The sequence below is a fragment of the Mytilus edulis genome, chromosome 8 (genome assembly GCF_963676685.1).
Source record: "Mytilus edulis chromosome 8, xbMytEdul2.2, whole genome shotgun sequence".
In the NCBI taxonomy this organism is placed as follows: domain Eukaryota; kingdom Metazoa; phylum Mollusca; class Bivalvia; order Mytilida; family Mytilidae; genus Mytilus; species Mytilus edulis.
The window spans coordinates 39,551,241-39,567,197 of NC_092351.1; the positions used below are offsets into that span (position 1 = coordinate 39,551,241).

A 15,957-nucleotide genomic window follows, 5' to 3' on the forward strand; every position below is an offset into this window, starting at 1 on the left:
AAGAGCAAATGATAATGTCCTCATACTAACCTGGAACCGTCCAATAAGAACCAGAGAATGGAGGTGTTATACATGTTGTATTGAGTGCTGGTCTGTCTAAAAATATGCTGAAAAAATAAAGGTATTGCTTTCATAATATGTAATACACTGTAGATCAAAGAAGAACTTTATTACTGTTAATCATTTTGAATGTTGTCATAAGGTAAACTTTATGTAAACCCAGTTGAAACATTTTATTTAGAGTTATAGTTTTAATAAAATAAATCTTTAAAAAAAGCTTTAAAAAAATTAAGGCTGTTAAAGGAAACAATTCTTAAATTACTCTTGGACTAAATAGAATATGTATGCTTGGCAAAGGAAATTCAAATTCTGCAGATTCATTATTGTTCTTTCAATACCATTTTTTATGGAATTTGTGGGTACAAGTTAACCACAAAATCATATCTTCAAAGAATGGCATTTTTTATACAGGTTTGTATGCAGACTTGGGCAACACCACAGAATTAAACAAACACGAACATACAAGGTTCCTTAATCCACAAAAATAAATGAATCCTCAGTATCACACTGAAGCTTCTTTCAAATATGATTGTATACTGTGCATTCCTCATTATTCGTTGGATACCAATTGTCGTGGATTACGTCAGTACAGGTAAACCACGAAATTAAATGTTCAACCAATAGCAAGTTTTCTATAGGATTGTATGTAGACTTTGGCAAAACCACGAAAAATAAATATCCACGAACATGCGAGTTTTTCCTAATCCACGAAAGTTGGTACCCACAAAAATAAATGAATCCACATTAGAATGTTAATAAAGCATGCAACAGTATATAATCACCATACCATCTAGAGCTCACAAAGCTTTTGAAATTGTCATATGGTAAATTGTACTTTTAGAAGTTGATCCCTAGATGTCTTTTGCTTTTTATTTAGTTACTGTGATAATGCCATAAAAGCACACACCCGGTATCTGCTATTAATCATAATTCAATGTCTTGTTACTTTGGATTAATTATGATTCTTTGGATATCAATTTTCATGCTTTTCGTGGGTACAGGTGAACTACGAATTCAAATATTCAACCAATTACAAATTTTATAGGCCTTGTATGCAGATAGAGAATAAAATCACAAAATCAAATAGCCACAAAAACGCAAGTTTTCTTCAATCCACTAAATTGATACCCATGATAATAAATGAATCCACAGTATCTAACTTTATGAAATATTTACCTCAATCCATTACCAGCTGGTGCTGATAACAAGGGATAACTGGTCAACTGTGTTTTCTTGGTTATGGTTCCAAGTTTCTGACCAAAGGAGGACAATCCTTCATAGATAACTAATGTCTCATTTCCACATAAATCAACAGAGGATAAGTCCAGTATGATATTACCTGGTAAAACAAAACAGTCTTTGGTCAGAATTATTGATTGTATTATTTAAAGAGTGTAAATATTTTGTTTATCACTATGCAAATCCTTAAATCTTGCAAAAAATAAAAACCCAATTTATCAGGAAATCCCTAAATTCACATTTTTCATCTATTTAAGTGGTCTAAAGCAGTTTAGTGAGAATCCTGTATCCTGCATCTTGTTGCCATAATAACACCTGTTATTTCCAGTGGCCCACCAGACTTTGTTTCCCGTTTTCACGCTTAATCAATCGACTTTCAGGTGTCAAACTTTAAAAAAAAATTGTCCAATCCTGCGTTACGCTTAGACCCGAATTAGACCTACTTCTAATCAAAATTCATTCATAAAAAGTTGTTTTATCATTTGTATTGTTGAGGTAGGATCAGACAAAAATAAATGACAATACAAAAATAGTAGATGAAGTATTTATGAATCATTAGCATAGTAAATACTAACCGGACGACACTGTCGGATTTATTAACCAATTACATCCTGTCATTAAATTCTTTCTGTCCAATGAAAATGTACCTGATGACTCAGATGAAACTTTATGACAATCTGAAAACAAAAACAATGTGCATGTATTGAAGCATGCATTCTGGTGAATAAAACATATTTCAGCAAACTGTCTGAATTTGTGCTTTAATTAGTCTGCAGATTTATTCATATTAAAATATTACCACACTTATTCCTAAATATTTTTTTCATGTTGACTAGTTATAAAAAAAACAGGGATAAGCTTATGTTGCCTGCCAAGTCAAGAGACTGTGGTTGTCTTATTGACTGAATGTCACATTTGTGTTATCTCAGGCTGTTGGGGTCGTGTTTGAATAGCTTTACATTCTGTTAAGGCCTTGCATAGCTTACTGTGGGTTTGCTCTTGGTTGTTGTCCATAATATAGTGAACAACAGTTGCTTACAGTTATGTCTTTTGGTCTATGGCGGAAAGATGTCTCATTGGCAATCATATGTCATATGCTTAATTTTTCAAATGAGTATGCCCACTAAATATAATTTTTCTATTCATGAGAATAAAAATTAGATAACAAAGATTTAAGTTCCTTCTGGACAACAAATCTCAAGCCAAAGAAAAAAAAGATGTGTTTTATAAAACATACCTGGCTTTACAGAGTCAAAACTGCCACCAAAGTATAGTGCCTCATCATTAAAGCCTTCTGTGACAATCAATAAATCCTGCTGGCTAGATGTGATAGGAACGAACTGTTCTATTGTCCTGTACATAGATTAACTATTATTAAAGGTCAAATAAATGGAAGAGAAAATAAAAAAATTGTCAATCAACCAATATAAAAAAGGATATCTAGATGTTTAATAACTGCTGTAATTCCATGAAATGGAAAAGAAAACATATTTACAATACATAGTTCTGTTTTTAAAGTCTACAATTAATATTCAGACAATAAGGGATGGAAAACAAAATAGGCTATTGGCATATAAATAATTCTACAACAAATATCAAACAGATATGTCCTGTTCAGGAGAGGATATTGAGGTATAAATACCAGTTGAGAGAAGATAACATTCCATAATGTCTACATGATTGGTATTTTTCACCTCCTTAATACAATACATCCATTTTATTGAAACATGGTGTAAAAGTAGTGTTTGTTTTTCGACTTATGAGTTTTAATATCAATTTGGTATCTTTTGCCTCTCTAGAGAGAGTAAAAAATAGATATCCTTGTGCATGTACATATAAATACTGGTACTATGGCTGCTATGCCAATAGTCTATTGATACTTATTTCAATGATTATCATAAGCTGAACAAAGAATCAAGCTGATGGGTATATATGCTTATGAAATCATCTTGAATCATGCATAAATGTTAAATTGAAATATTAAAATATTACCTGAAGTTTGCCAGCAATGGACCCTGATCTGATATCCCATCGTACACTTTTACAGAGGACTTAGGGTACATCAAACTGTCATTAAGTATTAGCTGGATCTATAATTAGTTAAAAAAAATTAGTTCACCATACAAATACTTACAGAACATGCTGCAAGTTTTTGGACATAAAAAATATATTTGATTATATTTAATTTTATTCTTATTGGTTTATTCTTATTGGGAGGTGAAGAAAGGTCCTTACTCCCCATTTCCACCTTTCCAAACAAACAAACACCATTTTTGACAATCCTTGATCTGCCATTGTAAAGACAAAGTTATGGACAAATTTTTAACTATTGAATATCACTAGGTAATTCCTCCTGTTGTAATCTAATTGATAAGAGAAAAATTGTAAAAATTTTGAATAAAAAAATAACTCATGCCAAGAAACTTTCTGATTATCATTTTTTTTAGGGATAATAAAAAAAATTGCAGTTTAAAATAATCAACTTTTGATTAGTGTAATTCTTCTCCTGAATAACAATTTACTGTGGATAACATCATTATTTGTTGAATACCAATTATTGTGGGATTTGTGGGTTCATGTGACCCACCAATCTCAATGTTTAACTTATTACAAGTTTTCTATAAACTGTGTATGCAGAGATTGGCAAAACCATGAAATCAAAATCCGTGAAAAAAGCAAGTTTTTTCAACTCCATGAAAATTGATACACACAAAAAAAAAATATTTCACAGAATGCCACTTGTCACTTTCATACTGTAGAAACTGAAATAAATACCTGTAGTTTTTCATCAGAATCCTTTATGGTACTGTGAAGCTGGTAGTATGAAGAATTGTCTGTACTATTTTTTAAGGTTATGTATCCTTTATCATAAAATCGTCCACCATTATCTATGATTAACAATTGATTGTTAGTATTATAATTCCACTTTTGTTAATTAAAAAAATGTATTCTCAACAAATTCAAATTTAATGCAAAACAAGCAGCAAGGTGATATTTTCTATTAATAAAACCAGCACCCTAATATTGATGTTTGTAACGATTAAAATTAGTATGGGAGTAAAGGAAACTCAAGACTTTAACTAAACTATGAAATATACAGACACTGACCCTGTACCTAGGTGTGTACAATATTACTCAAATAAACACACACACTGACCTTGTGCCCAGGCTTCAACACTGACTATTCTTATGTCGTTATTGCCATCAAGGTATGTCTGTAGCAACATTTTGTTCTTGCTGGAAATCAAAAATGCACCTGAAAATATAAAACTAATTCATAAATTTACTTTATACATATAGAATACAGATTTCCATTTTCCCTCAATGATCTTCTATCCTTTTTCTGAACAAAACTTGTGTTTGCAATTATCTCCCTATAAATCTGGTTAGAAGTTGCTGTCTATTCCTAGCAATCTCAAAAAAGCTGCTATAAAGACTATTAAAAGCCTTAGGCTTTGCTCATTGTTGAAGGCCATAAGGGGACTTATGGTTGTTAGTTTCTGTGTCACTTAAGAGTTATCTGATTGGCAATCATACCACATCTTCTTTGTTATATTATAAACATATTTTTTTCAGCTTTTTACAAAACTAACGGTAAACAAAGAACTTGCTGAACAAATGATTGATCCACTGTTTCTTAGTTTACTTATTGTAATTATTTAAAACATGTTAAGGTATGCATAAAATAATATTACAATTAAATCTATCAATAATGAAATCTATATATTTTTTATTTTTTTTTAAATCAAGGTTTCATGGAGTTTAATAGACAAACATATAATGCCTTTATGGCTAAAACAAAGTCTAAAGCAATTGGTTGAAATATTAGCCATTTTAAATTAATTGTTCAAATATTATAAATAGAGTCACCTTTCAAGTTACAATATAAGCCACACTGCTGTATAACTGTTTTATTTTCATCTGGTCCATCAAGGGCAATAACTCTATCTAAGCCTCCCCGTAACTGGATGTCAATTATCTTGACAACTATTGTTGTATCGTTAGGTGAATGTAGATTCCAGGAGCATATATTTGGCTTTGTAGTGTCGTTTAGGTCTATGGTTGTTACAGAGCTGTCTATGTTTACGGTTTTATCACAGGTTGAAACTATAAAATAAGACAATTGCGAAATTTTAATGAAAGACAGTATAATTAACTGTTTTATAAATTAGAAATTTATTTATAAAAGGAATGATTTCTTGTATGTCTGAAAGTAATGAAATTTGTATATATTAAAGGGAGGTTATCTATAGTTACATTTTGTCCTAAATTGACAATATTTCACACCAGTGAAATTGATTGTCATGCAATTTTGTCTCATCAAAGGAAGGTTATAGAAATTAACAAATTTGACAATGCTATAATAGACAACTTTCGAGTTCGATGCATTTCCGTCAAAAACTCTGGTTTTAGTGAACGTCATTTGTGCGTTTAGGGGCGTCGTCACTTCCATTCCAATGTTGAGCGAGTGGTTGGAAAACTATAATTCTATATTGTACGAATTATTCGGCAAATTGAATTCTCAAAATTGACAATCAGCATTGCTGTCATTAGGGAATTGTCATTAAGTACCTACAGAACAACCATTATTTCTAGTTTATCCTGCACAATGACGATCACTTAGACGCTTGATGAACGTAAATAGTGCAGGGATACAGGCGACCCCCTCTATCTGGTAAATGACATCATAAAGGCGCCTATAATTGACAAGTTTTTTCCGGTGACAGATGAACTCGAAAGTGGTCTATTGTAGTCAATGGAAGTGTTTTATTTTATTGAATATACAAACTATTGAAAGTTAATACTGTGGATTCATTTATTTTCCTGGGTACCAATTTTCATGGATTGAGGAAAACTTACACTTTCATGGGTATTGAATTTTGTGGTTTTGCCTAGGTCTCCAAAAAGCCTATAGGAAATTTGTCATTTGATGAATAATAAAGGAGTATAGGTAAGGGCAGATTTTGGCCTCAATTTTCAGGTTTATTTGACGAAAGATTTTGGACACTTTTTAAACACTTTAGTGTCTATTTCATTTGATTCAATTAGTTAATGTGAAAGATTTTAACTGAGTTACTCATTAAAAACGCTACGATTGAAGCTTAAATATGAAAAATCTATCAAATATGCCAAAAAATGTCACTTTTCAGATGGTTTTTGTCAAAAATGAAAGTAGCCGCAATCCGTGTTCATCCTCAACTTTAATATATGATATGTATTATCATCAAATACAACTTAAATTTCAATATTAAGAATGAACACAAATGCGGCCACTTTCATTTTAGACGGAAACTAAAATGCTAAAATTGTGAATATTTCAGTAATTTATCATGACTTAATGATGCTAGTACCCAATATATATGCATTGTATTGTCAAAAACAGCCTATATTTATGTAGCTGAAGCATTCTACTTTCCAATAAATAACTAAAAGTTTAAATTTTAACAATTTTGTAAAACCGTTATATTTTGAGGCCAAAAAGGGGTTTTACCGAATCTACTCCTTTTGTGGTTCACCTGTACTCACGAAATTCATGAAAGTAAGTATCCAATGAATAATAATGAATCCACAGTTATATTTATTAACTATAAATTCACATTTAAAATTACTTTTTATATATGTTAAATTACATATTTGTTTGATAGTTATAAACTTTCTATACATGCTATACGAAATTTTTCAGTTGTAAACAAAAACAAGAGGCTGTCACGACGACAGCAAACCGGATTTATTAACATTCATTTGTGTCCTGGTAATATCACAAGAACCATTACTGATGAATGGTGAAAGTGAAAATCGTCAATATCAAATTTGACCTCCATTTTGTCATCAGTATAAACATATTAAAATTTGACAAGCTTAGATTGAATGGTTCATGAGTAAATGCAACAACGTGAATGGAAACACCATTTTACGATCTTTCAAGAACCATAACTCCTGAACGGTAAAAGTCAAAATCGTCATTATTGAACTTGACCTCTATTTTGTCATCAGTAACAACATATTAAAATTTTAAAAGCTTTGGTTGAATGGTTCATGAGAAAATGCACGGACATGACGGGAAACACCATTTTTCAATCTTTCAAGAACCATTACTCCTGAACAGTAAAAGTCAAAATCGTCATTATTGAACTTGACCTCCATTTTGTCATCAGTAACAGCATATTAAAATTTCGGAAGCTTTGGTAGAACAGTTCATGCATAAATGCACGGACACGACTGGAAACTCCATTTTTCAATCTTTCAAGAACCATAACTCCTGAACGGTAAAAGTCAAAATCGTCATTATTGAACTTGACCTCCATTCTGTCATCAGTAACAACATATTAAAATTTGGGAAGCTTTGGTAGAACAGTTCATGCGTAAATGCACGGACACGACTGGAAACTCCATTTTTCAATCTTTCAAGAACCGTAACTCCTGAACGGTAAAAGTCAAAATCGCCATTATTGAACTTGACCTTCGTATAGTTGTCAGTAATAACATATTAAAATTTTAAAAGCTTTGGTTGAACGGTTCATGAGTTAATGTACGGACAACATTTGATTGCCGGCCAGCCGCCCTCCGTACATCCCCAAATCAATAACCGACATTTTTGTCACAAAAAAACGGTAAATAATGTTTTTGTTCTGTAACGACACCAAGCATTAATGATAAATATTGATAACATCAAAAGAAACTAATTATCTATTTACCTGCAGATGCAATGTCAACAAAAATAATCACCATGCACACAAGGCGAAACATTTCTGAAAGATAAAAAAAAAAATCTTTTCAAAAGAATGAATAGATGGTTTATACATAGGGCCTCAGGATAGGGCTTTATACACTATATATATGGGCTAGAATTAAATAGGTGAGATACACTGACAAATGCTCATTGTTAATCTGTTGATAACATCGATGCTACAGAAAATTCCCAAGAAGACAATTTGTTCACTTTAAGATAAAATGGCAAGTAGAGTATGTGTGATTAAACGTACATTATCAGTCAGGGGACTTACTTAAATAAGTGATTTTTAAATCACTTATTTAAGTAGCAAATTCAAAGTTTTGTCACAAATTGTGATTATGTAGTTTTACAAAAAATTTAAACACATAGATTAAATAATATCTTTTCATTAGTAAAATTGAAAAAATAAAGACCTTTTTGCTTCTTTTAGGTAGCAAGGTTTATGCCTTTAATGCTATCATTTAGCTGCAAATTCTATTTTAGTTGAAAAAATGCTATAATAATGGCTTTACATAATAAACTGATACTTTTTTAACCGATTTTTCCCAGAAGTGGAAGTATTTTCCTTTGAAGTTCAAGGTTTCATCTTTCAGATAATGTAATAAAATTCTACTGTTCGTGATTAAAATTTCACTGTTCGGGGATGTTGAAATTAGTGGGGGTTATTAAAATAATGATACTTAAAGAAGTGATTTTTGGGAAGGAAATTGAGGTATGATACTTAAACAAGTGATTTTTATTTCATTATCCTAGATTCAGTACAAGGTCATCACCTGAAATGACCTGGTCATCCTAGACAACACAGATGTTGGTTCTGATAATTTTAGAAACATAATTAATCCCTGGATCATTATATTAGTATTTTATATTTAAAGCTACAATAAAATTAAATCACTTCTTCTAGTGATTAATTTGTACTACTTAAATAGGTGATTATTAAAGAAAGACAACTCTAACTTCCAACCCTTGTGAAAATAATGTTACTTGATTCAGTGATTTAGTAAATCACTCATTTAAGCAAATCCCCTGACTGATTATGCATATAATACACATATTTCTACAAATCTATATATAAAATTGAGAATGGAAATGGGGAATGTGTCAAAGAGACAACAACCTGACCATAGAAAAAATAACAGCAGAAGGTCACTAACAGGTCTTCAATGTAGCGAGACATTCCTGCACCCGGAGGCGTCCTTCAGCTGGCCCCTAAACAAATATATATACTAGTTCAGTGATAATATGTACATAAATTTTGGTTTAAGCTGTAAAGCAGCAAACCAGCTAGCTTGTTCTATATACTGAACTACAACTTGATTGGTTATTCACAATTCTGGAGTTATGCTTCAATGAACCTAATCTATGTATACCAATGAGTGGTCAATTATTATGTTAGTAGGGATTTTTTTGCCAAAAAGTGCAGAAACCTTCATTTTATTCCATAAAACAAAGACATGGTTAGGCAGTTTGGCTGTTCATGTACAAAACTCATTACCAACAGCATACCACAACCAACATTCAATCAATCAATCATTACAGACAAAAATATCTCATCCTCATATTTAAAGTGATATTGTTTATATAGTTTAGTAAAATTTAGGTAGGACCCATATAAGTCAACTAAAATTGAAATAGGTATTCATATACATTTATGAACACTTACAGTCATTGACAGTCCTGTATCCTGTCTATAAATTACCTTTTTTGAGTTTGAAATTCTCACTTTTTGGCATTTACAAACTGTAACGAGTAATTCACTCACAATATATATTTATGAATGTGCTTAATATTATCTGCACAAATACACTTAGATCTCTGATGCACATGTGTATTTTCAATATTGTTCTAAAATTTCACACTATACATTGTACTTATAAAAGTTGCAATAACTTGTTTCCCAATCCACTATAAATAAATAGGGTGTAACCTATTCTTGTGTAATACCAGAAAATGTCAGATTAAGCAGGGTTTCGGATTACTCAGGTTTTTCTGCAAGGATAGGCATATTTTAGGACCATGAAAATGTGTCAGTTAAAGCAGGATGTTAAAATACTCAGATGTCAAATTTGGCAGGTTACACTGTATGTTTAAACTATAAAAATATAACTTTATAAAATTAAATAAGATTGAGAATGGAAATGGGGAATGTGTCAAAGAGACAACAACCCGACCAAATAAAAAACAACAGCAGAGGGTCACCAACAGGTCTTCAATGTAGCGAGAAATTCCCGCACCCGGAGGCGTCCTTCAGCTGGCCCCTAAACAAATATATACTAGTCCAGTGATAATGAACGCCATACTAATTTCCAAATTGTACACAAGAAACTAAAATTAAAATAATACAAGACTAACAAAGGCCAGAGGCTCCTGACTTGGGACAGGCGCAAAAATGCGGCGGGGTTAAACATGTTTGTGAGATCTCAACCCTCCCCCTATACCTCTAACCAATGTAGTAAAGTAAACGCATAACAATACGCACATTAAAATTCAGTTCAAGAGAAATCCGAGTCTGATGTCAGAAGATAGCATATAACTGCCTTACTTTGATATTTCTATTTACAATAGTTTCAGTGTTAAATTTGTATAAATACTGAAAGTTGGAATTTCCACTACCACAAAGAAAAAAGTTGTATTGTGAATATAAAACAAAAACTAATTTGAACATACATAAATCTATAAAAGGGGGCAATAATTTAACGACTGGTAATTAAACTATAATTCATTAAAATTTTAAAATGCATTATATTACCATAGGCATATCCAAAGGGGGGAGCTTGGGGGCCTGCCCCCTCTTTGTGGGAAAAATTTGGATGATTATATAGGGAGTCACTGAAGCATGACTGGAGCAGCCCCCCCCCCCCCCCTTTCGGTCAGTCAGTGGGCCCTTTACAAAAAGTTCTCGATCCACCACTGATTACAATATAAACCTTAGTTATGTATAAATAACATTATAACATTTTGTATCAAAAACAATTGCACTTTCAGTTTATAGTTTATTGATACTAGAACACACCCGCGAAATCGTGGGCAATCAGAGCGTGGTTGAAAGTATGTAAAGTGTTGTAGGAAGAATTTTGCAAAAGATTTAATGACTGGAGAATTTAAGGAAAAGTATCAAAAGTCATAGGTACTTGGGGACAGGAAAATGTTTTTTTTTATCCCTCCTTTATTTCCCAAATTCCCATTTTTTGGTTTTCTATTAATTTCAATATGAACATACATTTAGTATATTAAATACATTCAAATCAGGAGCCTGTGATTCAGTGGTCATGGTGGTTGTCGTTTGTTTTTGTCTTATATATTTTTTTTGTTCATTTTTTTGGTACATAAATAACGCCGTTAGTTTTCTCGTTTGAATTGTTTTACATGCATTTCGGGGCCTTTTATAGCTGATTTTGCGGTATGGGCTTTGCTCATTGTTGAAGGCCATACTACCTATAGTTGTTAATTTCTGTGTCAATTTGGTTTCTTGTGGAGAGTTGTCTCATTGGCAATCATACCATACCTATTTTTTGTTATAATGAATTTTTGTAAAAGATTTAATTGATGAAGAATTTCAGAAAAGGTATCAAAAGTCAGGTGCTTTGGAACAGGACAATTGTTTTCCTAGCCCTGCTCCTCCATTATTTTTCAAAAAATTCCCATTTTTTTTAAATTTCTATTTACATATACATGATTGATAACACATGCATACTTTTAGCGCTTAACTGTATATAATGAACATCCTTTACTTTTAATAAAGTGTATTTGCTTTTTACTTTCAATGCTCAGGTTACTAATCCATCCACGGCGGTCATTTCTATATTATACAGACTCTCTCTCTCTTTCTCTCTCTCTCTCTTTAGTTTACTCTGTGACCACAGTGGATAGTAAACTTGAAAAAGATAGCAGATAGAAAATACACTTTATTCGTAGTATATGTATGTTCAAAGAATACAGAAAAACGCAAACCGGAAGTCTAATATGACTTAAAATTTTGCCCAATGACGGAATCAATATCCGGATGCGTTTTTTCTAGTTTTTCTCCCAAAATAACTCAATCTGAATAATCATAAAAATGGATGACAAATGCGACTATGCACTGTACCTATAGGGCACAGAGGCATGATGATTACTTTATTGTGGAAAGAAGAGAAGCGATACACAAAATGAGGTCTTCTCGTTTAATAGTATAGATGATATGTAAAGTTCTTGTGAACTTGTATCCTGTTGTAGTGTTATCAGTTTTGCATTAAATGCACTTTTATAGACAAATAATAACCTTACCTTTAACAGGCAGTATCCTGCACTGATAGGACACTCTTATAATACACACTTATCACAAGACCATTTATCATAAATAATTATTATACCAACAAGGAAGTTACCTATTTAACCATATGTAAATATATCTATTTTAAACTTTTTTGGGATTTCAAAAATTAAAGTAATATCAAAACCAATGAAGCATAAATAAAATCATATCTAATTTCTTTTTTAATTTTTATAAATCAAGTATCTCCTTTTCATAAAATTGTCCTTATATAGGACAATGGACAGGGAAATGACAACGGTTTTAAATTTTTAGACTTTTTTCCATGGAGCATTTAAAAGTTGTAATTGCACAACTATTGCAAGATATTACTGTAAAAGGATGTTGTGTTAGGCATTTTTATTGGGAATGTTCTAGATGGTTTCACCTAGAAAAAAGATATGGTCTTATATCAGTGACATGTATGCATGGAGGTCTGTTGGTCTCCAAGTAATTTCTAATTTTCAGAATGTCGACCTAATTCCTGGCAAATTGTTAGACTGAATTTTCTTTACAATTGCAACTTATCAGTATCCAAACACTTATAGTTTGTCCAGAAATTTGTCCCAAAATCAACATATCAGAATTTTTTATCACTACCATGACTACATGAGAATCATGGTATCACAAGTAACAAATTAGAATCAAGTAAATGCAGTACATGTATATATACAATAGTAATAGAATTTATTCACTTTCAACACTGATGACAAGTAATTTTTTCAAAGCACATTAAATCTAAATACTTAATATATAATATTATAATAATTACTTTTTTTTAAAAGCAAGCTTTAAGTCCAGTTAAGTTCAATTTTTGTGGGGTAAATGATGAGTTATTAACTAGATGATATGATTATATGTCAAAATTTAATGGATCATTACAGGGTAAATATTTACTGTAACAGAGAAATATACTGTATTTGTTTTAGCACCCTCAAGGTTTATTCAACAGTAAAATCATGATTTAGTCCCAGTATCTATCAAGGTTTAATGCATGAAGTGAGGTAATATTGTCAATTTCAATAAATGGTTATCAAGTGGGACATGTAACAAGATAATTTTGAGATGCATTAAGTGCTTACATACACTTATTGAAAGTGTTAAGATTATTTTAACTAACAATATAATATAGTTAATCATCAGTCTATAAATAGAACAATATTAGAAGGACACAGTTAATTTTAGCCTACGGTGGTAACTATATGGCCTTGAATGTCAACTCTATCATATATCATAGAGATTTTAACATGAAATATTTTCTAAAATGAATACAATTCAAGTCTTAATTCTAGGTAAAAACAAATCCCCTCAGAAAAATGCATTATACATGTAGACTCAAAAGTCAGCACATTTTGAAAAATTTTCCAAAACACAAAACATGTAATTAAAATAAAGTGAAGTGCCAAAACATTAGTAAAAGTAGTATAGAAATTTATAGTATTTGTGGGCTGATTGAAAATACATAATAATCATGATAATCTCAGGATCAATTTTAACCTTTCATGAATCTTCTCCTTAATAAAAAGGGAGACATTCATTACAATGAAGACCCTAAATCTGGAGTGTTTGTCTACATGAGGAAGAATAACAGATCTGTTCATCAATGTACATAAAATGTTGACATTACATATTATACATGTTATACTGGCATTTTGAAGAAGTGGTCCCCTATATGGCTGGTAATGTTGTGGAAGTACAATTTTTCAACTATTGCTTATATAGAATTTACACAGAATTAAGCATTCATGATCCTGAGTGATATGAAAACCACATCACATTTTCAAAATCATACTCATTATCTAAAGATGATTTGCCAGTGCTACACTCTTATATTGCTGGATGGACATCATAAAGAGCAATAGCATAAACATTACAGAAAGACACAGTCTTGAGGGTTGTAATGGGAATACCTTCATGACGTTAACAGTAATTTTTAATGCATGACTATAAAATGTACACTTTCTTTCAGACGATAACAAATATCAGCTGAATTTGACGAATCATGCTATTTTTTTTCCTAAAAATAACGGTAACAATAATTATTTGAGACATCTGACGAATCACGATAAGTATATTTTGTCGAATCACAGTAAAATTTTAACCAATATGACGCTAACCATGCTAACGGTAGCTGAAAATGACCGTTTGACGCCTGACGGTAAAGGGCATTACCACCTTCTGTCTTGTGCAATGACAAGATTATACTGTAAATTTAAAAAAGAAACACAGATAATAGACATGATAGATATTCAAATTAATGTTCAATAAACATTAAGAACATTATAAAGAAAAAAAATCAGACATCTTGCTTGAAAAACAAGACTTTATTTGGTTGGGTGTGAAATATAACTTTTTATTGACAATTTTTCAGAGTAAATCTCCAATTCTATATCAACTCAATTTAGCTCTTAACATTGCTAAAAATGTTTCTCCTATTGCATGTATTGAGATTTTTTTTTCAATGAAATTTCAGTTTCAATTCTGCATTACTATTTGGAATGGTATACTAAAACTTTTAATCCATTGTATGTATGTATGTACTGAGATTCCGCCAATTAAGACGCACCCCTTGATTGACTACAAGGGTACAGCGGATCCATGTACACTCCCTAAGGATTAATGGAGATGTGTCCTTTACAATATTATCCCACCACCAGAACAATCCCCACCCAACACCGCCCAAGGGAGCGTGTAGGACACCGGGAAGTCTGTTATTATGGTGGAGGAAGCCGAAGTACTCGGAGAGAACCACCGGGCCACTCGGTGGAAACAGACAAACCAGAGAGATATCAGATGATCGATCTCCAGGTCAAAGTAGGGGACAACTTTGACCAACCGAGGCCCCCAAAGTACCCATTATTGACACTCAATTCATTATTTTTGTGAACATAAAACTTTAACAAGAACTTTTAGGCAGATGATTTTTTCAAGGTATCCAAATTTAGCAAAATTATATTCAGCACTGACAGTGCTTTTTGTACTCATGTTTGCAAAGAATTGAATTGCACTACCAAATGAGAAATTTCAATACAATAAAGCAAAGGAGATTATTTGTTACAAACTTATCAAGCAAATACAGCCAAAACAGCTATCCAGAACAAACCTGATGTCAGATTTGAACCGATTTTACAGAGTAAATAATGATTTTCACAATGAAGTAATTTGTGCAACAATTAGATAACTATTCAACAAGAAAACTTATATATTAGACATAACATGACAAAATGTTCCTATAAAGATAGAGCTGATAAAAACTTACTCTTATATTTTTCTAGAGTAAGACGCACTTTCACTTTCGACCGGAAGTTTTAATTGTAAATGCCATAACCATGATAACGGAAATGATAGAAAATCCGGGAAATCAATCCAAAGTCTACAAAAAGAGAATTTTTTTTTGGCACTATGATATAAAATGCCAGTTAACCTTTAGAATGACCACTCTAATTTTACCTTATGTTTTTGCTATTTAATAATCAAGTTTATGATTTATGACGAGTTTCTGTCATGAAATAGAAGTTCCTTCATAATAATAATATTCATGATAAGTTCCAAGTTGAAGTGATATTCAGTAATTTAGTCGAAGAATTGTTTAAGCCAAAAAAAAATCTATAAGGGAGCTACCATTTAATTTTTA

The 15,957-nt window shown here is 31.5% G+C and overlaps 1 protein-coding gene across 3 annotated transcripts in view; it reads right to left on the reverse strand.

The window, feature by feature from the left end:
* LOC139485525 (cubilin-like) overlaps nucleotides 1–15,639 on the reverse strand; it is a 32,730-nt gene extending 17,091 nt beyond the window's left edge. The window contains exons 1-10 of one of the 3 annotated variants that reach the window (XM_071270070.1): nucleotides 15,583–15,639; nucleotides 7,995–8,048; nucleotides 5,170–5,406; nucleotides 4,457–4,555; nucleotides 4,075–4,187; nucleotides 3,292–3,389; nucleotides 2,537–2,652; nucleotides 1,875–1,976; nucleotides 1,237–1,399; nucleotides 31–107 (exon numbers count right to left, since the gene is read on the reverse strand). In XM_071270070.1, coding sequence (XP_071126171.1) covers nucleotides 31–107; nucleotides 1,237–1,399; nucleotides 1,875–1,976; nucleotides 2,537–2,652; nucleotides 3,292–3,389; nucleotides 4,075–4,187; nucleotides 4,457–4,555; nucleotides 5,170–5,406; nucleotides 7,995–8,046 — 1,057 coding nt within the window. In that variant the 5' untranslated portion in view covers nucleotides 8,047–8,048; nucleotides 15,583–15,639. Of the gene's footprint in view, nucleotides 1–30; nucleotides 108–1,236; nucleotides 1,400–1,874; nucleotides 1,977–2,536; nucleotides 2,653–3,291; nucleotides 3,390–4,074; nucleotides 4,188–4,456; nucleotides 4,556–5,169; nucleotides 5,407–7,994; nucleotides 8,049–9,731; nucleotides 9,781–12,298; nucleotides 12,393–15,582 lie in introns of those variants that run through there. The other 2 variants (XM_071270069.1, XM_071270068.1) reach the window with 2 other exon arrangements.
* Between the last annotated feature and the right edge of the window lie 318 nt (nucleotides 15,640–15,957).